This window comes from Plectropomus leopardus, chromosome 16 (assembly GCF_008729295.1).
Source record: "Plectropomus leopardus isolate mb chromosome 16, YSFRI_Pleo_2.0, whole genome shotgun sequence".
Lineage (NCBI taxonomy): Eukaryota > Metazoa > Chordata > Actinopteri > Perciformes > Serranidae > Plectropomus > Plectropomus leopardus.
The window spans coordinates 19,212,211-19,234,822 of record NC_056478.1 but is presented as its reverse complement, the minus strand read 5'-3'; the positions used below and the strand labels follow the sequence as shown (position 1 = coordinate 19,234,822).

At 39.6% G+C, this 22,612-nt stretch overlaps 1 protein-coding gene across 7 annotated transcripts; it reads left to right on the top strand.

Moving 5' to 3' along the window:
* Window positions 1-5,372: 5,372 nt before the first annotated feature.
* On the top strand, window positions 5,373-20,602 carry max (myc associated factor X). 7 transcript variants are annotated; one of them, XM_042502988.1, is made up of 5 exons: window positions 5,373-5,544; window positions 5,838-5,864; window positions 15,513-15,620; window positions 17,596-17,719; window positions 19,815-20,602. In XM_042502988.1, the coding sequence occupies exons 1-5, from the start codon at window positions 5,509-5,511 to the stop codon at window positions 20,000-20,002; spliced, it is 483 nt and encodes a 160-aa protein (XP_042358922.1). In that variant the 5' UTR covers window positions 5,373-5,508; the 3' UTR covers window positions 20,003-20,602. The 7 variants fall into 7 exon arrangements, with proteins under 7 accessions (XP_042358922.1, XP_042358919.1, XP_042358918.1 ...); XM_042502985.1 differs by having other exon boundaries at window positions 15,513-15,674; XM_042502984.1 differs by having other exon boundaries at window positions 15,513-15,674; window positions 17,581-17,719.
* Window positions 20,603-22,612: the final 2,010 nt, after the last annotated feature.

Genomic DNA, 22,612 nt, shown 5'->3' with positions numbered 1-22,612 from the left:
CATTTGTTGTTAGTTTGAGTATTATTACCTTAAGTTCCCCTCCCCAAATCTTTCAAATGTGCAGAATGAAACCTGCATATTGTAGTTCATGTATCACCACTCTGTCAGCTAATGTTACAGTTTAGCTGAGGAGGATGCCATTAATGTTAACATCTCATGCTGACAAAAGCGTACGCCTCTCGGTCATGAGTAGATACACTCTTCCCTCTGTGTAGTGATACAGTTAATGGTTGACATTTGGTTGAAAGAAAATAGTTCCTATGAAAGTGCTCACAACAAGATCCGCGGATTATCTTGAGAAATTGTGCAGGATTTCGGGAAAGAGACATCGCTGTTGAGTTTTTCTTTATTTTAGTGCTTTGAGCACCGCAAGCCGAATGTCATCTTGTTCGATTATATTAGAGAAAAGGCAGACATCTCCGAAACTCTGCAACTGGTACCAAAACAATCCAGATCTATAAATAGCAGGATGAACTGTCCATATAAGAAATTATGTAAATAAGAAATAAAGTGCACTGTCCTCCAAAGAAATATTTAGATCCCGAATTAAAGAAAAATTATCACATTAATTAAATGAAATCTACTTTCTTCTTTGTGTGTTTGTTGTCTTTGAGGTGTCTCTGAACGGGCAGAAGGATTGCTGTTGTGTTGATCATTTAACAATGTCAGTTCATAGTTCACATTTTATGGTCCGTAAAACCTTTAACCCAACTTAAGTCTTAAATACAGTCTGCATTTAGTGCACAATGAACAACTAAGACATCTTTAAAAACACCACACAAATAAAGTAAAGAAAAAGCCAATAACTTGATTAATATGTGACTGTTCACATTCACTGTGTGTTTGTTAATACAGTTGTTTTTTGTGTTGTTTTATGCATCACAGTGTGTTATAAACCAGTTTTCCAATGTTTCTGTATATATTCTGAAAATACAGACACTTTTAAAAAAGTACTGTCGGTAACTTATTACAAATCTGAGACATGCTAAACACAGAAATTATAAACAAACTAATGCAAACAACATCAAAAAGTAATTAAGAAAGCTAAAACCCCTCACAGTTTTAGCAGCTATATTCAAATAAATAATCTATTTCCAAATACACTTGGGTCTTTCCCACAAAAATAAGTCACAAACATCTTTCATTCACTTACCTATTCTTGTATCTTATTATATTTTTTTTTATGATTGAACCAAAAATACCCTTTTCTCCAGGATATCACAGATTTCTGGCAGATCTGTTAAGAACAGTGGAAAAACACTGTTCAACATTGTTTGCTCTCTTTTTGTGCCTCAATCCCAAGTTCACCTCCATCTCCAGAGTTCACAGCCACGCCCTCCCTGCATGCTCACGTGCTGTTTGCAGACAAATTACATTTGCAGGATTTATCATTTCTATTTTGCACCATAAAAAAGTCACACACATACACACATAAAAAGAAGCTTCATAAATGTGTCATTCAATTGCACACAGACTTTCGACTGTTCTACAAGTGAGAATTGCACACCTTTTCTTGGAAGTGACTTTGTGCAAAATCCCACCTCAAGTGGATTCCCCAGAAACAAACACTTGTCTCTGCATGACGTGTCAAACTGACAGAATTGTTTGCAGCTATATTTCATATATTGTGTTGTTCTGACCTGCTGGGCCAGAGGTTCCTCTACTCTTCTCTCAGAAACAAAATCATCTCCTTTAGTGCCGGCTGTCTCTTTTCTGTCAGTCACAGTGACACGTGCAGGCTGCTGATGGTACAGAGGTGCCATCTAGTGCAACAAATGTCTTCTGCAGCTTGAGAGATACATGAGGAGTATTCTGCATGACTGAAGTGGCAAAAGCAGATTAAAACATACAACTAGCCAAATGCACCTGTTTTCCCAGAAATCAATAGTCTTCTTGTGTTTCAAGGCACAATGTTGCTCTGTAGCCGAGGGTTGGAACATGCTTGTTTGTTTAGAAATGTGATATTTACTGAACAAAACTTTAAACAGAGCACTTTTGTTTTTGGTCCCATCAAATATCACAATATTTTGACAAAATACCTCAAAATCGATACTGATATAGCATTGATATTGTAGGGTTGACTATTAGTGCTTTTACAAAGTATTTACAAGGTCAGATTTTATGATTAATAATCATCAGTAATGCTGATATAATGACTACATGAGTTAAAATAAATAAGAGCATAGCTTCAAAAAAAGGTTCTAAGTAGATAAGAAAATGACATAAGGCTACTGTAATCCAGCCTTTAAAACCAGAAAAAGATATCCAAAATCTAAGATGTTATCTAGCCCCATATTGCAATATAATATTGATATATTGCCAAGCCCCTCTGTACAAATATAGTTAATGTAGTTTGTTAAATCACAGTCATACACAGCAAAATGATGACTGTGACTGCACAAGTTAAACTGCATCATTTTAATCACATGTAAATTAAATTCTCGTAAATGTTTCTAGAAGACTGCATGGGTTTTAAGATGTTGACACGACACAATTAATTCACAAAACTGCATCTGAAACTATGATCATCCAAGGGCAGAGAAACAACTCATCCATTAATCTGATGGTATAGTCCCCCCCTCCCCCCTCCCTTTCATAAGTCATGCGCTGACAACAATAGCAAGAACAAAAAAAAAAAATCTCTAATGGTGACACGGCTCCTTCCAGTGTAGTCTGCAATATGCTGGACGGGGACAAAAGGAGGGCATTTTAATGGTTTAACAGGCCGGCCCAGTGAGGACATATAGGGGGAGGGGAGGGACGCTCTGCCTGGACTGATCAGCCTCTCTGGCTATAATTACAGCGCAGTGCTTCACATACCTGGATTTTTACTACTCTTTCCTCCTCCAGCCCCAGCCACAGCTAATCAATGTCTAAGCTCCCTGCAGCCTGAGTGTTATGGACTGAAATGGTGCTAAAACACTTCATAACTCAGCACGGGCCTTGGGGGAAAAGCATTAAGGGTGTGGCAAGACGGCAGGAGAGAAAAATCCCGGGTTCTGTGAGCTCTGCCTTATTATCATATTTTTTCTGTAACATTACCCATCCCCAGAGGTAATTTAAATGTGATTGTGGAGCACAAATATGGCTTCGATGCTTTCTCGCTGTCATCCATGAAGACGGAGAGGCTTCACTGCAGCGGATGCATTATTAAAGCCTGCCCTTATTGTGTTGTCGTCCTTTACGTAGGCTATACTGTTACCGACAGTGTTTCTGGGTGACCCCGTTTGGCTCTGCTGCTGCAGGACATACTGTATAATTCTATAAAATGGTAGATGGGGTGTAAAATTGGTGGGAGGACCAGATACGAGGTAAAACGGGGAAAAAAAGGGGGTTGATCCAGAATGGCTGGAACGTGGAGGAAGAGCTGGTAGGATCAAGGTCAGTGCAGGTCTAAAGCCCTGTGTTGCATGGAGGGCAGGGTGTCGCTAACAGCTGCTGTGGCCTCTTGACCCGCTGCAGGGATGGATGATGCTGCTCCCAGCTTGTTTTTTTACACATTTACTGATCCACTGTTGCAGCACAAAATAATCCACAGTGTAAGCTCCTTATCTACAGCACAATTTTGTGAAAAAGGAAGCAACAGAGCAGATTATTCGCAACTTGGTCCTGAAACCAGCCCATGCATTACATATTTTTACACTATGACATATATATAAATACAATTAAAGGTATGTATTGTGGAAAGTCATGCATCAGAGTGGCTATTTGTCAGACTGTTAGGGCTACAATAATGAGTGTATGATAATTCTCTGCTCAGTGTTAAAACACATTTGGGATGAGGTAAAGAAAACAATACTATTTGTTCTTGATTTAAAATAACTCTTACAGACGGAAATATATGGAAACATACTTGTACATACATACTTACTCTTTATATACAGTCTATGGACACACCATTGACGTCACCAATGATCGCAGTGAATTCACTGAGTCGGTGATGGATTTAATTTTTGAAAAAAACAAAACAAAAAAACAAAACAGAAGCAGATGTACCTATAAAAATACAGTCGAATAACTCCAGAACCAAAAACCATGGATTACCAGCTATAAACACACTGCAGCCAGTCTGGAAATATGGACCATTACAATGTAAGAAGAGGTAACATAGGACTTAATTGCAATGGACACATTAGAGGGGCTGGCAGGATCACATTTCAGAGTTGTACCTTGTATGACCTCATGTGCAGTGGTGTTATGGTAGTTCATGAGGTTGGTGTAGCTACAACTCGGTAGATGGGTATGTAATCCATACATACACTCATAGACATATATTCTCCTATATAATCCACAGTGTTTGGGAGTAGCTGGTTACAGTAATTAAATTCCAAAATTAATGTATTGATAATCAGTTACAGTTACTGATAAAAAAAATGTAATTAACTTACAGTTACTAATCAATATGTTGGTGCTTACCAAGGGGTTACATATGAAAAAAATGTTTGCAGTAAAAAGTTCATATGTAGAAGGAAACATGAAATGAAATGAAACAAACAACAAATTTGAGAGCAACAGTTATACACTTATGTTTATAAGAATTTTCAACTTTATTGTCCTGTTAAAAACATTTATCAGAAAAGTAATCAAATGTAATAAGTTAAATTACTTTGATTAAGTATTAAAATATTTACATAACTTATCACATTTTTTTTTTACAAAACTGATATTCACATGGCTTTTTTGGCTGATATCTGGGAATACTGTAGACAGCTGGAGAAAAAGGTGGGTATACCCTGTATACATACATAAAGCCTCCACTACACCTCTGCTCAGGTGACAAACAAATGATTGTTTGATTAGAGCAACTCTGCTCAACAAATGTTAGTAGCATACAGTTATGGATTTAGGCTGTTAGTGAAAAAGAAAGTAATGATTGGGTTAGAAACCAATCACATGAGTAGTACATATCTGTAGGCTGCTTAATCTGGACCTCTGTGTGTGTGTGTGTGTGTGTGTGTGTGTGTGTGTGTGTGTGTCTTGAGTGTATTCTTATAATCCACGTGTCTCAGCAATGGCCTTATTTAGCTCCTGTGACATACAAATATGACTCTAACTACAATTCCCATAATGCATATGAAGCGAGAAGACGCTGTGACGTCGCCAGCAAACTAAATGTGTCCTGGATATTGTAGTTTGCACGTAAAGATTGCGTCATGTTATGATAATATTTAAAAACACGTTGATGTTTCTGCTGCTCATTGCTTGATAAACATCCCTTTTGTATTTAACATAAATTAAGATCATTCGTTGATTTAAGGGTTTTTCCACGAATCACGGAAAATCTGCCGGGGCGACTACTTTTCCCAGACGCCCCCGGGGTTGTGCGCATGCGTGCTGCGCAGCGGTGGCTGTGTGTGTGGAGAGTAGTCACGTGGAGGAGTCCTCCTCGGATCTGTCCAAACAGTGAGCGTTTAGCAGCCTGTCTGTTGGAGCGCCGCTCGGTGCTAAACTGCTTCATGTTGTTTTTTTAGCCTCCCGTCCCTTTAAACTAGACTATTGTATCGAAGAATGAGTGATAACGATGATATCGAAGTCGATAGTGACGTGAGTATTTCCACTTTCACCTTTTTACATGTGTTATTTTGCTACCCGACGATTTAGCTGAACTAGCGGCTCAGCTAGCGTTAGCTACCATTAAGCTGGCTAGCTTTTCTGTCTTGATAAGTATGTTTTTTTTTCGTCGGGATTCTTGTTAAATGATACGCAACACCATAGCTTTTGTTGCTTCAGAGCATTATAAACACGCTAAATTTGACTTTCTAGTGACTTCAGCGAAACAGTGAGATTTGCTGAACAATTATGGCTACAATTGTACTTTTTGTTCTGTTTCTTTGCAGGAAGACTCGCCGAGATATCACTGTGTGGTGCGTAATGCTGGGGGGATTTTGTCCAATGTCGAAAAAAATGTTTTCACTGTTGTTGCAAAAGTTGATTTATCCATAACATTCTGCTTATTATTATTATTATCATTAATATTATTATTATTATTTTGGTATTTACTTAATCGATTGGTAATGTTGCCGGATGATGCATTATGGGAGAGAAAGCGAAAGCATTGCTTTATGGCAAAAATGCATGTAGGTTCTGAAATTAATATTTATGTAAGGCATAATTTTGTGTAGCATTTATATTAGTGCAGCGATTGCAGCGTTAGTAGTGCATTGCAGGGTATCCCCCATCCTATGTGTGCGCGGCCACAGGGAGACGGTGGCACGACATCTATATTTAGACCAAAGCTTTATCCCGCTACAAAGGCTTTATTGTTGCATGTTTATTATTTTTTCCGGTTAATACAAAGCTTTCTGTGCTCGGTCGCAGCCGGTTAGTCGCTCTGAGCAGTTTTCCCCCGGTGGTTTACCTCACACACCGCGGGGATTCCGCTCGTGATCGCCTTTTTTTTCTCGCAAATCACACATCTAGGTCATGCCAGTAAAGACACATTTGTGCTGCAATCATGATGATGCAGAGGAATAAAGGTGTCGAGTGCTTGTTGCATGTGTGAGAGGAGCCGCGCCTGCATCTCGGACAAGCCTTCGTGTCAGGAAGGGGTGCTGCGGGATGTTTTCCTGTGTTGCAGCCAGTGATTAGAGCCATCTTCTCTCTACAGGCCACTAAAGGGCTGGCAGCCTAAATGAATGACGTATAGCTGCATCGCATACCGGCGAGAAAAACACCCTGCACGACTCGGTTGATGCACACAGGCTGCACAACTCGACGTGTCGTCACCTCCAGTCAGATAGCCACGATTTGAATGCAAAAATGAAACATTAGTGCAGTGTTTTAGAATATGCATTTGTGGTAATAAAATAGATTTTTATTATGCCCTCCAACAGACCTCTTGATCACGGTCACATATGCCTCCATTGCAGAGCCACATAAAAAAAAAAGTCAAACCTGATTTCAGTTCACTTAGTGTTATTAAATGTGATTAGCAAAGCCATATGCATAAACTATGTATGTCCTGGTAGCTGTTTGTGTCCCCCAGAGTCAGTTGCTCCCATCTCTGCATATCTTTAACAAACTGAATGAAAACGAAGCGTTAAAATCTGCAAAATGAGGCTGAATAATTAGAGGATATATCTAATAGCCTCAACTGCAGCCAGCTTACACTTTTACTTGCAACACCTTGTTAAGATATTGTCAAAATATATTAGGCCTACACAATATTATTGTCATTGATATCAGCTGATGTTGGCTTTAAAATTAATTTTTGACATTGGCCAACTTGCTGGTTTCTGCTGATATATATATATATATTTTTTGTTAACAAAGTGAATGTGTACAAAACATCTTTAAATGCATTTATTTCATCCATGGGCCTTAAATATTTTTTCAAAAATGCTAAGATATGGAAAGTAGGATTTTATGATTTGTTTTTTGTCTGACTTTTTATTTTATAATCTTAAAATGACTGACATGTATTTTTTAAAATAAATTACTGAATGCTTCTCCCATTAATGTCCAGTAGAACAGCATAGTGGAACCAACAGCACGCGTTTGATCCACTGTCTGCGAGCTAGTGGTCACTGGGCCCTTGATGACATGGGAAGTGCAAAAATTGGCTAATTAACCAAGTTTTGCGCTATGGCAGAAAGTGGTAAAAGACAGTTCAAACAAGGCTCAGTGTGCTTAATGCAAAAAGACTTTATAAGTCAAGATGGGAATCCAGGCAGAGTGTGAGGCATAAAATTACCATCAAATACCAGATATTAACTCGTTCTGTTGTGTCAGTTCATATTCTTTTTAACCTTTAACTTTGGTTATTGTGAAATTGGTCTTAAATATAATTCCCAGAGGCATCAAAAAAGACCTAAAAGGTGCGACCCCTAGCTCACCTGGTAGAAGCGGCGCAGATTTGATATCAATTATTATTGGCTGCGTGTCGTCCCCTCTCCCACCTCTCCTGTCTAACCCAGCTGTTCTGTCAATAGAGGCAAAATGCCCATAAAAGTAGTCTTTTAGAAAGTCTTAAATCTAACTTGCTTTAGGCTGAAGGAACCCAGTGGATCCAAGAAATACCATCTTTTAGGCACTAATGGTGGGTGGAGTGTGACAGACACTGTATATGTTTTCAAATCTAGATAGAGGGTGTGTTGTCTGAGTTGGTGAGATAACAGACCGACCGTCTAGACATAAAGTGCAATGGGTTGTTAGCACTTCGGACTTGATGCATAGTATGCATTATATGGAAAGTTTAACTTGAATAAGTTAAATATGTGAATGAGGTTAATTAATTGTAACCATGCTGCCAACAATTTAGATCAATTAAAAAAGTCAATTTAACTAAAAAAAAAAATCAGTCCTCAAATGTGGAGACTGACATCATAATAAATTAATTATATTTAGGCATTGACAATTTAATAGAGCCGTGGACTGTGATCAACATTTTTCACCACAGAGTGGCCGAGGAATGACGTTTTTTTCTGCAGGCTGATGTGGAAGTTGGCATTGCACTGGTTCCCTCATCACAAAGCCCATGGGATTTCTCCATTGGATTTTTGCTGAAAATAAGCTCAGTGGCAAATTAACGTTTGTCATACTTAAATGTTTTGTTCAGCAAGATTATCTTCACAAATAATGTTTTTTAACGTGCAGTCGCCACAAGTGAAAAGCCAACATAATTAAAATGCGTTTGTGGATCCCTGGAGGGGAAATTTTAATATGTTTCAGTTGTTCTGATTTAATAGAGCATAGATAATTATAGAAAGTAGAAATAACAAGTATGGAATTAATGAAAAATAAAAATATGTGCATTATGCTTTAATGCTCACAACAGTATGTGAAATATTTTTTAAAAAATCTAGACTATGTATAAAATGCTGAGTATGTTAAGTGTGTTAGAAATATAAAAATGTGCCTTATGCTACATTACAGTGTGCAGAACTAATATGTAAAGGTTGAGAAAAAACATACTATAAATAGAAATAATAAAAAATATACACAATATGTGCTTCATATTTTAAATATATATTCAGTAACTGATTACTTCTGCAATTACTGCACCAGTTGTACAGTTAAAACCCGATATGTATAGTGCATTAAACAAATTATACGACTGTCGCATGACTTGATGTCGCCAACGCAATGAGGCTGTATTTGCTTAGGATTACATCCCCTACTGTTATTTAGCTACGTGTTAGCAAACATCTTTTTTTTAGACAAATAAAATCTGAAAAATTCACGATTGGGGTATTTACTGATGTATTTTATCTTTCAGAACAAAACGTGCTGACATTTTAACTCATTTCAGAGTTTTAGGAGTCATTCCTGCACCCATTTATTTGCTGACATTTCACAGTCTTGAACGATTGATCAGGAAAGTAATCGGTAGTCCAGTGAAAATGAAACCAGTCGTCGCTGCAGCTCTCCATGAACATGTAATTTCACAGCAGAGAAGGACATGTTTGTTTATACTTTCTGTTTTATTTTTGCAACAGTGATTCGTCGGTAGCTGGAGCTTCTGTTTTATTGGTGTTTCCACCGAGAAGGTTTTCCACGTACTCCACCGGCCCGGCAGAAGTGTAGGCTTTCATGCAGACAATGTGAGACGGCCATCGGTAGCCGGGAAGCGGCAGATACCAGCTCCTCCACTCGGCACCTGGAGCAGTTATGTAATGTGTCATGGTCAGGTATGAGGAGAATGGAGGCAGCAGCTCAGCTGGCGTGTCCTCTTCGGCAGCCAGCGAAAGGTATCAGTTTTATGATGGACTGATAATGGTTGCACTGAGGTAATCGGACACCTGTTTTTCGCGGTGCCTGGTGTGCTCGTCACCTCAGATGGCTGATAGCATGTAGCTTAGAAGAACCTGTCTGAGGACAGTTAGCTGTTTTTCTGAAGCTATGTTGACATCAGTGAAGGTTCCCGGTCACTGGCTCTCGGGATTCATCCCGACATGAGGTGCTCATAGTTCTCATGCAGTAAACTTTCGTCACACCGGGTCTTGGATACATGTTAGATAGCGTCATTTCTTAGCGAGTTGGAGTTTGTACAGAATTCCTGAAAGTATTTTTTGATAAATAAGTAATTGTGTTGTACTGTTAATGCAGCTGTGTCACTTTAACTTCACTTTATTGAAAATCAATAATAAGGATTTTTTTATTCCAATATTTAATTTTCATGATTTAAGTACCCTGATTTATAAAGTATTTAACATGCGAGGTTATCAAAAAAAGACATCTTGTCTATTTACTGTATCCACCCAACCGTGTTTAATTACATTTTTCCAGAAAATGAACTTTATCACAACATTTATGACATTTTGGCATAAAGTTAGACACAGTATGATCAAGAATTTTGTCCTTATTACTTAATGTTTTTTTGAGACACTCAGCACTTGATGCATCTTGTCCTTGGATCCATTTAGTCGTTGATGTCAGCTCAAAAACGTCCGCACCTGTTCAGTCCTGCATGTGTCATTTTCTGCGTCAAACTTCATCAAAGTAAACCGAGTTGGCTCACTTTTACTGTAAAACACTATAGAAAGAATAGGTGAATTCTGTAAAAGCAAACATTTAAAATCTAAATTTAGATTAGTGTGACTTAGTTAATCTACAAAGACAATTCAATTTTTGGCAAATAAAAACAAATAAAACACACATTTACAGGCAAAGAAGCTATTTTAGACACTAAAATAACATCAGAGAACGGTGATAACGAAGGCCGACTGTTTAATGTCTCAGCCAACATGTTACGCTTAAACACACCGCAAAGACTAAAGCCAAATAGAAAGTCTGTTTTTCGCCTGCATGAGAGAAAATAACTCTTATTCCAGCGGGCAGCGGTACTCTGTACTCGTCTCAAAAATACTGGGAGAGAGGACCGATTCACTAACGTTAGTTAGCGTGTTCGCACATCAACAACACAATCTGATGTCCAAAGAACAAATGATCATTTTGTGTGCCAAACGATGATTATTACAAACCATTTCTGCTAAAGAGCTCACCGACAAAAAAAAATACAATAAGCTTGTTTTGAGGTGCACTCCAGTGATTTTGTCAACTGCCTTTATCTTTTGTAGGACGGTTTTCTTAAAGGTTATTGGGCGACTTCACCTAGAAAAACTTCAAAGCAGGGACGTGCAGATGCAGCTGATAGCAAAGAGTTCATATTAAATCACTCAGGACACTTAATGTCCACAATTACCAAGTAATTGTACATGGAGCAGCTCCAGAGAGGCGAGCTTAAATATATGCTTGGATCTTAATTACCCTTTAAAGGAGTAATGATATGAAGTGCAGGGGCTGATAAAAAGGTGTGGTTTTTTTAAGCATTAAAACAAGTGAGCTGACACTTACATCCTCTCTTAAAGCCAAGACAAATCGAACCGACTTAAATGAACAAGTGGACACGCAAAGACAAGAAAACTCTGTCCCCCAGTTGTGAGATTGTACCTTTTATAAAGAAAGGTGAGGCAGCATAATGGCACAATAGTCTTGTCTGGAACAGCTGGTAAAAGTGTTAAGTGAAAACTCTGTCATCACGTGTGCTCAAGATAACTTGAAAATACTAACATTTAATGCTAAAGGGAACAAATCAAAGCAAAAGACACAAATTTAATCCAGCATTGGACCTGAAAAAACTGTTATTAAATAAATAGCATGAAGCACAAACGGTGTGTAGCGTATCAAATTGAAGCGTGACACAAAAAAACAAAAACACTAACATAATATCGTTAAGTTAGAAGCAGAGTCTGAAGTTTAGTCTGCATTTTCTCATAATTTAGTGTTTTCAGTCCTTGTTGTAAGCAGGAAATCAACCACATGTGCTTTCTAAACCTCCCGTCCATGCACTGAAACGGCGCACATCACAATGGCTGCCAGACTTGTAATTGCACATGCCATCAATACCAGTCATGTGTTTGTGCCCGGGTTAATGGAGGGAGTGGAGTATCGCCTCTCTGTGGCTTTGTGTGTGATACGAGGAGGAGGCACATGGTCCTCGTGGACTTGTCTCTCCTGGATGGTTTGTGGCTCTTGTGCAACAGGCCGCAGGAGAAGCTGTCACCATGCCAGCCAAACTAATCACAAGGCAGGCGTCGTGAGAGAGATGCAGCGAATTTTGAGTGTATTTTATTACGGCGTCAGTTTCTTACGAGCAAGATGATTTAGGATTGAGTCACTTCTTGTTTTCTAGCATGAAATTGCAAACTAATAGCTTGTATTTGTTGCGGATGTTTAGTCACCCTCCCACCCAACATACGACACCCTGAAGGCTTGTCTCAACCTGCGCGGCGGCTCACATGTGGCTACTTTGGCGTGGACAAAATGAGTCAGATGATACCAGCTGGCATGACTTCCACCCTGTTTCCCATCTGCTCGAGGCGATGTCGTGACCACACACCACGGCGCTGTTTCGTTTCTAATATTGAAATCGGGGCGTGCTTTGGTGGAGGTGTATGAAGTGAGATGATCAGTCGAGCTTTGATTGGGTGTCGGACTTAACTTCTCGGTCTGGTGACAGCGTGGATTAGGGAAGAATCAGATGTGATTGGAGGCTGTGATGGTTTGGCCTAAAAACAGGTCGAACTAGAGGCAGCAAACTGATCTCCTGCCTGCCTCCGTCATGTGATTGTGGCAGCCATCATATGCCTTTAACCGTGCAATTACAACTCAAATTTGTGGTTGAAATTTTGGAGCATGCTAGATGCTGTTGCATGATGTGTGTTAAATTGAGATTGTTTATAAAAGTAGTTATTATGAAGCCATTATTTTAAATCTTTGCTAAAAACATGTTAAATGTGGTTTGAGGTGGAAGGAAAAACAACTGTGTATTAGTTTTGCTTATAAACCTTTAATCTGAAAATGCAAAACTCTCCAAAATGTCCTTCTTAAATCTACATTTCACGAGGCTTTGGTTAGTCATTGTGTTGTTTTATTCAGTTAGTATAATCCTGATCCTGGATCAGCTGCTCTCGGCCGCCCACCTCACACCCCGTCTGAATGACCGGAGTCTCTTGACTTTGGCCCGGTCATGCATTTGAACGGCTGCTCCTGCAGAGAGGGAGGCACAGAAATGCAGTGAGGGCGGGGTCGGCTCGGGTCACATAGTAGGAGGGGGATGGAAGCTCAGGAGGGGGCCAAAAGACAAAAAGACCACAGAACGCAGCGACTTGTAGTGATGAAAATCTGACTTAAATGAGTTTTTACAGTTTTTTTTTTTAGCCTTTTTACCCCGAGGCTACTGGTGATTAAATGGATATCAGTCAGGCGACAGAAACTTAATCAATGACATTTCGTAGTATTGATTATCTGTCTTCATGTTTGCCAAGGCGGCTATTATTTTGTCCGTCAGCAGGATATCCCAAAAATCCTGACAGGTTTTAGTGTAATATTGTGCACACACAGTCAGACCGGGAACATGCAATTAGTTTGTGCATTTATTTGTTCATGATTTATTTTTTATTGCATGTAACTTTAATGAGAAAACGGTGGCACATTTGTTCCGCAATTTTCTGTCATTACATGTATTTTTAACTAGTTCTAGATGTGAAATTGCAGAGTTTTTTCTTATTATTTTACTTGTGTTAGATTGTACATTCTTGTTGGAGATAAACCCTCACAGTAAAGCTGTTTTTTAAGGTTACTTTTACGTTAGGATTTCACTTTGTCAGGTTTTTGATTTTTTTTTTGAAAAATCAGTCTTAAAAGAATACTTTTTTGACTATGAGGCAATGACAACCAGGCGTCAGCTTTTGGAGGCTGAAACTTAAAATGTGGTTGCTGTTTTTAGTCAAGATACTTTTCAGTTATGCAACAGCTTAATAACGAAAATGTGACATAGAATAACTTTTAAAAGCCTTTTATAATAACAAAAAAACCCAAAACAAATCTGTAGTTTTTGTTTGATCTGATGAAATTATTTATTTGAATTAGTCTATTTGCTCAGGTTCATCTGGTTCTTTGTCAGTTGAAGTAATTTGAATATTTGTGATATTGACGGGTTAGTGCAAATGTTTCATCCATTAGTCAGACAAAATAATTTGTGTCGTCACTGTGTCTAAAATAGATGCCTGTGTGCACGTGAGTAAATGCACCAACGCATGTGCTTTCTTGTTCCAGCTCTGACTGTAACTGTAATATTTAATATCACTGATGCAACATTAATTTCAAAATTATTTATTTTAGGGTGCATATTTTGTTTTTGCTGCCCCTATTTTTTTATATGTATAAAAGTGGTTGTCACATAGCCGAAGGCCAAGAACTGGTTGCCAATTAAGCTGCACAATATGCAAAGAAAACCCCATAGATTATTTACACAGATATTGCAATTGCAATGTGAGTTGCAATTTTAGTGGAAATGGTATTTGTTTTATTTCACTTTGAAAAATATAGAAAGTATGATGTGATTTTTGCTCAGGTCAGTACCAAACAAATACGTTCCCTCACGTCTGGAATATGAATATAATAGTATATTGTGACGTATTTTGCTTTAACCGAGTTGGACCTCATGCAATATGGATATTGCGCTTGGACATTTTGGGATTTTGATAAAATTTTTCAAATTATTGTGCAGCCCTTTTGTCAGTTTCTCAAACTGGTTACTAGTGGCAACCTGATAACTGTTAATGTCAATCCCCCTGGCCCCCTGGACAAATTGACACCCTCCAAAAATAAATACGTTCATCGATAATCTGTATGCGGATGGTGAATTTTGAGAATTCTGCTGTTGCCACTGTGCAGGTTTTCTAATAGTTTTTTTAAATCCTATTACTGGTCACAACCAGAAATTACAAATATTTACTGCAAGATTTTTACCTCTGTCGTCTAGTAGTATGCAAATGACTAAAAAAGTTTAATTTCCTAATCAGCCACAAACACATGAAGTCATGTTAGTATGTTAAGGTTTAATGTTAGCTTTAGTTATAATTTTTTTGTGTAAAAAAAAAAAAACCAACCTTTTTACTGAGAGTGCATGTTGACGTGTTTTTCGGCTGAGGTTTGGTAGATAGATTATTTGATTTTTCCAAGTAAAAAATATTGTGCAACCAAGAATATTTACAGTAGTGATTTTGTTGATAACTAGCAGGGGTTAGGATTAGATCAGTTTGTCACGTATGGCTGGAACGATTCAAGTAATTTTCACCCGCACAAATGCCCATCATCAGCATTTGCATTTCTCTCTCTCATGAGACGCTAAATTGGATAGTTTTAGGTTTTCGTCTGTGGTCAGACAGAAAAACAGTTTCGTTATAAAACAACGCGTTGATATAAATAATCAGCAGATTAAATGGATTGTCAGTTGGGGTTTTATGTCGTCGTCGATGTTGACTTTTTAAAGTCTTCTTTCTAAAAATCAAATACTAGCTAGTCGTTGTGCAGATCTGATATGACTGATGGAAAGATATATTTCTTGGTGTAAATGATGACCACGCTGACTTAAACCGCAGCAACAGTGGGGGAGTTGTTGCAAAGGCAGCAGAGCCGTTTGTGTAAGTCGACCAGGGACACCCGCTGTCCCCTGCCCACGCTGCTCTGCTGCCAGGCTGAAGGCCTTGTGACTCTTCTCATTGCAGGCAGACAAACGGGCACACCACAATGCGCTGGAGCGCAAACGTAGGGACCACATCAAAGACAGCTTTCACAGCCTCCGGGACTCGGTACCCGCCCTGCAGGGAGAAAAGGTTGGTAAAGCTCAGCCTGCAGCTCCACCAGGCACACCAGGTTCAGGTTCTCATGTAAGACATTTTTTAACTTTTGCCATGTGTTTTCTAAAAGGTAAAGTATAATATTGTGGGATGTTCAGTGAGAATTTAAGGATATGTAGGCATGCGTGTATTTCTACCATGACGTCATTTTAATGAGTGTACAGAGATGTCTTTACGTACTTTGTAATGCGCGCGCGTCAGTGATGAGGAGCAGTTGAAGGGACGGGGCGGAGGGCGGAGGGCGGAGGGCAGATGGCGGAGGACGAGTGCAGATTGGCAGCAGCAAGACAGCGATGCAGTCTAAATACTTGGACCAGCGTCAGGAAGTTATTATGAGGAAATTTTGTTGCTCTCTTCCTGTTTTGACATCCATGACATTGAGAACATTTGGAGAGCTGGTTCAGGAACACGGCGTTTTATTTTCCCCTGAAAGACCAGGCCACTCTTGACACAGTGTGAGGGGCGGAGGGGCTGACGGGATGATGTGAGCGGCGTTTGCTGATTATTTGTATGAAGTGTTGGGTTACAGCTGCCTCGGTGCTCTACCCCCGCCTCTCTCCCAGGACCATGCTGCTATTAAAGCCCTGATTTAGGGCCAACATGCAGTATTTCTCGTCTTGCAAGAAAAAAACAGGAGAATTTTAGGGCTGGGTACCAAACCTCAATCCTTTATGGGACAGAGGTCTTTTCTGAAATTTAATTATAGGCTCCAGATTTGTTTTTATATGCATTTCCCCAAAATTCAGCACAGTAAGTAAAAATCAGTATACAAGACATTTATTGATGTTGACACTTTTGCGTAGATTTCAGCCAAAACTTGAGCCTGGATTTAACCTCAACGATAGCGGTGGCGCTTATCTCACTGACAAACATGTTGTATTTGCTGTGGCAACTTCATAATAAAAGTCAAGTGGTGTTTTGCAGGTTAAGTGTTTTAATGTGAAGCTGCAGCAGGGGGAAATGTTTTTGCATTAGCAATAACTTAATGCCGAGCTCTGTAGATGTTAAGTAGCACTGAGAATTTTTTTTCCTTGTAAAATATCCGGTGTCGGGGCGCCCTGTGCCCCGTGTGCAGAGGTTTTCTCTTCATCTCGTCTTGTGATCAGTTTATTTGGTATATGGTGACCTCAACAGAAAACACACTCGCTAAATATAATAGCTAGAGCTGGAACTACAATGAATTTCAACCATTTTATAATTTATAATTTCTATCATTTAAAAAAATAATGTCCCTAATTCACCTCTCTGGTGCCCTGGTTCTGGTTTCTTCTGTCTTCAGTGATATCAAACTGAACATTTTAGGGTTTTGGACAGTTTGTCATTCAAAACTAGTGACTTGGAAAAAATTAAAGCCTTTGGAAATTGTGATCAACAGTTTTCCCTTTTTTCTTATATTTTACAGACCAAGCAAAAATAATTTAGACAATAATCACTAAATGAATTATGTGCAGTCCTATTATTAACGTGTCTGCTCTTTTTTCACGGAGGGCGACTTTGTTTTAGGCGATTAAACACTGAAGAAACGGGGTTTTGGAGTCAATACAGAAACTTGGATATCACACACACACTGCTATCGAAAAATGTCAAATGATACCCAGCCCTAATGAGTAGAAATGGCACTGATGCTGGTATGAAGTCAGTGAGTGGAAGCTTTATAGCAGCTAACAGGCTGCAGCAGAGCATTTATTTGCTGAGGCGAACACCCTGACAGTAATGTGCAGGGGTTGTGACCGAGCCCGTGGATGTCAGACTGAAGTGCTGGAGGATTTTGGGAGGTTAAGAGGCGGCAAGCTGTGCAGAAACACACAGCGTTGTCCTAGATTTCTTCTGCAGTTTGTTTCAGTCTGCAGTTTTGTGAGCATGATTGTATAAAAAATGTGATGAGAACTCTGTATACTTGCGTCATTGCTTCAATTTTTGCATGTGTCACTAACAGCAGTCTACCAAACAGGCGTCTCGAGCTCAAATCCTAGACAAAGCCACAGAGTACATCCAATACATGAGGCGAAAAAATCACACGCACCAGCAGGACATCGACGACCTGAAGAGGCAGAACGCACTGCTGGAACAACAAGGTAACAACACATCCCCTCCTCTCGCTGTGTTGTGCAGTCGGGGGGACGGTCTACAGTTGTCAGAACGTAATTTAAGAATTGAGAAAGAAATATATGTGCTAGTTTGGGGCGGTTGTTGTGATTCAGCAGTTTTTACCTGCTGATAGAAGCTGTGAGTTTTAGCAAATCAGATCTGACCCTCTGCAGCCGGTGAGAGTGAGAGTGAAGGCAGGGAGGGAGGAAATGCAAACGCTTCACTGCCATGTTTGTTTTGGTTTGATGTTACAGTGATAAAAGAGCATGTGGGTTAATGGTTTGAGAACATAAAGTCCAGATCTTAACATCAAAGTGTTTGTGCCAACACGACATCAGACGAGTGAAAAGCTAAAGTTAAACCCCCTCTTCACGCTTAATTTAGCTTTCATAATTCTGTTGGTTTTCTCTTAAATGTTGACGGTGTGCCAAGACGACTGAGACGCATGCAAGAGTTCAGCCAGGATATTCAAAATACCTGCTTTCAGCCTGCTCTTTCATGTAGATTCTCACTTTTTAAAACTGTTGTCATATTTTAATTATTAATTTCAGCCCCTGTTTTTGTGAAATATTTTAATTTTTTTGAGGTCTTATATTAAAACTTCAGTTATTAAAATATTAACTTCAAACTTGTATCTGTGTTTAAAATCCCATCTTGATTAATTTTCCATTACAGAGTATAAACTACTGTTCAGGGCAAAACTAACAAATTTCTAGCAAAAAAAACAAAAAAAAAACGACAATGGTAGCCAAAACCTCAATAGGTATGCTGTTGTGAGTGTTGATAAAACAGATATCACTGTAACTTGTTTAAAGGTATACACCCTTCAGTGCTGTATATACGAGCCGTAACTGGTGTATGAGCGCAGTGTTGAGTGGTGGCAGTTAGCTAGCCAGTGTTTTTTGGTAAATGACCATCGCTGATAACAACCGACTCGTTGCCGGCTATGTTGTGTGTCATTTCCACTAAGTTTCTCAATCTAAAATGCGCATTTTCTGTTAAAAAAAAAGTGCAAATGTACAGAAATAGCAAGTACTTGCCCATCTTTTGGTGGTAACATCTCCAGTCAAGTGCACAGCTGATAGGTAGCCTTCATAGTTTGTTTACGTGACGCGACATGTGCTTTTTTAACAGATTCAGTGCGGACAGAGAGCAATGCTCGCTTGCTGCTAGGACACGGTGTAAAATTATTGTGAGGCACACATTTCCCATTAACAGAAACCAAAAAAAAATTGCGTGCAGGGCGCCTGATACACAACAGGGGCAGAGGAGATGCAGCGAGGAAACTTGTTTTTGGCATGGAAATATTAGACCCTGACAAATCAGCTTTGCAAGACGATTCTGAAGTACTCTAAAAGTAATATTTAGAATACATTACTTATTTTGAGTAATACAATACATTACATTACAAATGCCATTTTAGGGCGTGTACTCTAATCTGTTGTGGATTAGGTTTTTAAAGTAATCCTCTCAACACTGTACAAAGCAAAGAGTTGTTTGATACAATATTAATGTTCAGAATAAACCGGCACAGCAGCAGATGTACATCAAGCTTCGGATATTGATGGAAAACTAAATGAGCTTGTGTCTGGTTTTTAGAGGAAAAAAGGGTTAATAGAAACCTTCTGTGAGAAAACACAATGAGTAAAAGATGCCAGTGGCATGGAGGCTCGCTAGAAAATGGGGCATGACAGGATATGAAGAGAAAATCTCTGCTGAAGTTGCTTCCCACTCAGCGGAGCAGAGTTACATAAAAACTGGTGCCTCACAAGTGATCTCCGTTTGGGATTCTCAGATTATTTGTGTTTCCTAAAGGCCAGTCATGTCAAAACTGTTTGTCACTGGTCAACACTGGTCACAAATGTGCTGGTTTGACTGGGCCCTTTAAAGTGGGTCACGTAAAGTAGTATTTTGAAATCAAGCTGTGTACGGTTCTCATCGTCTTCCTCCTTGTGTGTGTGTGTGTGTGTGTGTGTGTGTGTGTGTGTGTGTGTGTGTGTGTGTGTGTGTGTGTGTGTGTGTGTGTGTGTGTGTGTGTGTGTGTGTGTGTGTGTGTGTGTGTGTGTGTGTGTGTTGACGCAGTCCGTGCTCTGGAGAAGGTGAAGGGCTCCGCGCAGCTCCAGGCCAGCTACTCATCTTCCGACAGCAGCCTGTACACCAACCCCAAAGGCAGCGCCGTGTCGGCGTTCGACGGAGGCTCCGACTCCAGCTCCGAGTCTGAGGCCGAGGAGCCTCCCAACAGGAAGAAGCTGCGCGTGGAGGCCAGCTAGAGAGTGGAGCGGTAAAAAGCTGGCTAAGGTCGAGGCGGCGGGGCACAAAGGAGGGCAAGAGGAAACGCAGCCTTTCGAGGCTCAACGACCCCTCCCCCCTCTCATGCCCACAACCACCAACCTCGGCCTCCGTCACCGTCCTCCTCTCTCCTCCATCTGTGGGTGGGCTCGCACTGGAGACTCATGACCCCTCTGACCTCCTCACACCGCCGCCACAATTGTCTCTCTCTCCACCCGATCTCCAGAATCAGGAGGGAGGAAGTCTGCAGGGTGGAAGATGACTGCTTCAATCCATGTAGAGAGCTTCAGGTTTTTTCCCGTCCCCGTCCCTCCCTCCCTCTCTCTCTTTTCTCTCCGGCATTGGTATTTCCCCCCCGGCAACATCTACAATCCAAAACCCAAAAAGAGGCAGCTTGGCTACTTAAGGACTTGATGCTTTTTTTGTACCCTCAATAAAGCCCCTCCTCCTCCCCGGGTTGTTTTTTGGGGGGGAAGGGCGCGCCTGGCGTACTCCAAGCACTGCTATATTATATATTTTTGTTTTTGTTTATTTTGTTATTCTTGATAAAAACCTGTTTAGAATTTACACACACACACACACACACACACACACACCTAGATAAATTGTCCCGGAGACCTTTTTAAAGTAAAAAAAAACCAATAAAACATTTGTAGCTTACTTTTTTCCACTAAAGAATGTGAAGATGCTTTGAAGCAAATATTAAAAGTGATACCCACCTCAGGCCCACTGGATTGCAGATGTTTTCTGCCCGACACGTTTGTTAACACAAGATTTAAAGAAAAAACCCTCCTTTGTTGAAATTGATGTTTTGAAGGAGAATAATCCTAAACTTGTATCGTAATTTGTCCTTTAGCTTGAAGTAGTGAATGACTTTAGGTGGCTGAATACGTTAGGCATCTCGTTTTATATATTATAAAAAAAAGCATTGATTGGATGTTTTCAAGTTTCAAAGTATGTTATGCATTTTGTAGTAATCTCACGAGTCATGGGAAAATGCCAATTTGTCACATGTAGTTTTCCTTAAGGGTATGAAATAGGTATTGAATGTCAAAAAGGTAGCTCCCGTCTTTTGCAGTACAAGGAAGCAAAAATAATCCCTGTCGATGTGTTGTGCTTTACACAGTAAAAATCAATGTTGCTGAATCCCCCAAGGAAAAAAAGGAAGCATTTTGCGTGTCTAGGAAACGTGTGTGTATGTATATTGTTTCCATTTTATTTCCATTTAGGAGGATATAATTAGTGTAATAGGTCTTTGTTTGTCCGATTCCATTCCATGGAAATTACGAGTATGTTGTACATACTGCCAACAATTGTCTTGCAAGTTGAGGCCTACCTTTACTATGAGACTATAAAATAAACTATTTTATCCTTTAACATGCTCTTTGTGGTTATTCAGCCCATAATCATGTTACGATTATCCCGGCCAAAATAATTGTGACTCACAAAATTATCTCTTATTATAAAAAAAAAAAATACTACAAAATGACCATTTGTGTATCAATTACACACCGCAGGCTACCTTGAATCTTTAAAGAAAACTTGTCTCGCATGCCTCTGGTGAATAAATAACCCCAAACGGCAAAAATTCTTGATGAACTGAAGTCAAAGGCGATCACTTTTTACTACTGCAAAACTAAACAAAACATCCGTCTACAAACTCTCATGGTATACTTATGCAGCATAATCCACGTCTCATTTATTCAAGATAACTTTATTTTTCCCAGGACAGGTAGTCTTGGACATAAAGGCTTCATAAAAATACATAATCGTGCATCAAATTTATGTTGGAAATTCAGCATGATCAACTTACTGTGAGTGTTTTTATCGCGATTTAATTGTAGATCGTCCCATCTTTAGACCAATCTATGCTCTAATCTAATCTCTATGTATGACGTGCAGTGTCAAATTTGATGCAATTTTGACTTTTTTTTTGAATGAGTGGTTCTGGAGAAAGCTACAGTAACAAAACCATAAACCAAGCAGTCACATTGTTCCAGACGTTTTAAAGGAGCATTGCGCTAATTCTAGTAATCAGTCGCCCTTCCTCCCTGTGACTCGTAAAGCTGCTGTCAGCAGAGTTTCCGGGGCTGGATGTGCTGTGGTCCTGCAGGCAAACATAACTTCAGGTTTTTCTGGTTTCCAGTGATGCTGGCAGGTGTCTAGAATAAAGACTGAGGGCATACTGTCCTTACATGTCTTGTTATGTAACCAGTCTCTCTTTTTTCTGGTGTTGATTTTAACTACGTGGAGGAAAAAAGAGACCGGTCCAGCTGATGTGCTTTTTCATCTGTGAGCAGCAGCCAGTAGTCAGCCTCCCGTCAGTGTGAACACAGTGAATCTGCCTTGTTTCGGAGTTAGATCCTGGTTTGAATTTGCTGCTTTTAGGCAGGAATGTTGCCTGGATGAGTCAAAGTCCCCATGTAACAGCTCATGCTGACCCTGAAAAGGAAGTCTAAAATGTTTAATTATTTTGATGTTTCATTTTTTATTTACTGAGTAAGCTGATTACATTCTGCAACTTGATTTTAACTGGACCTGTTTGAAAAATGAACTTTTAAACCAGACTGCAGGTGAAACGGTCATTCAGT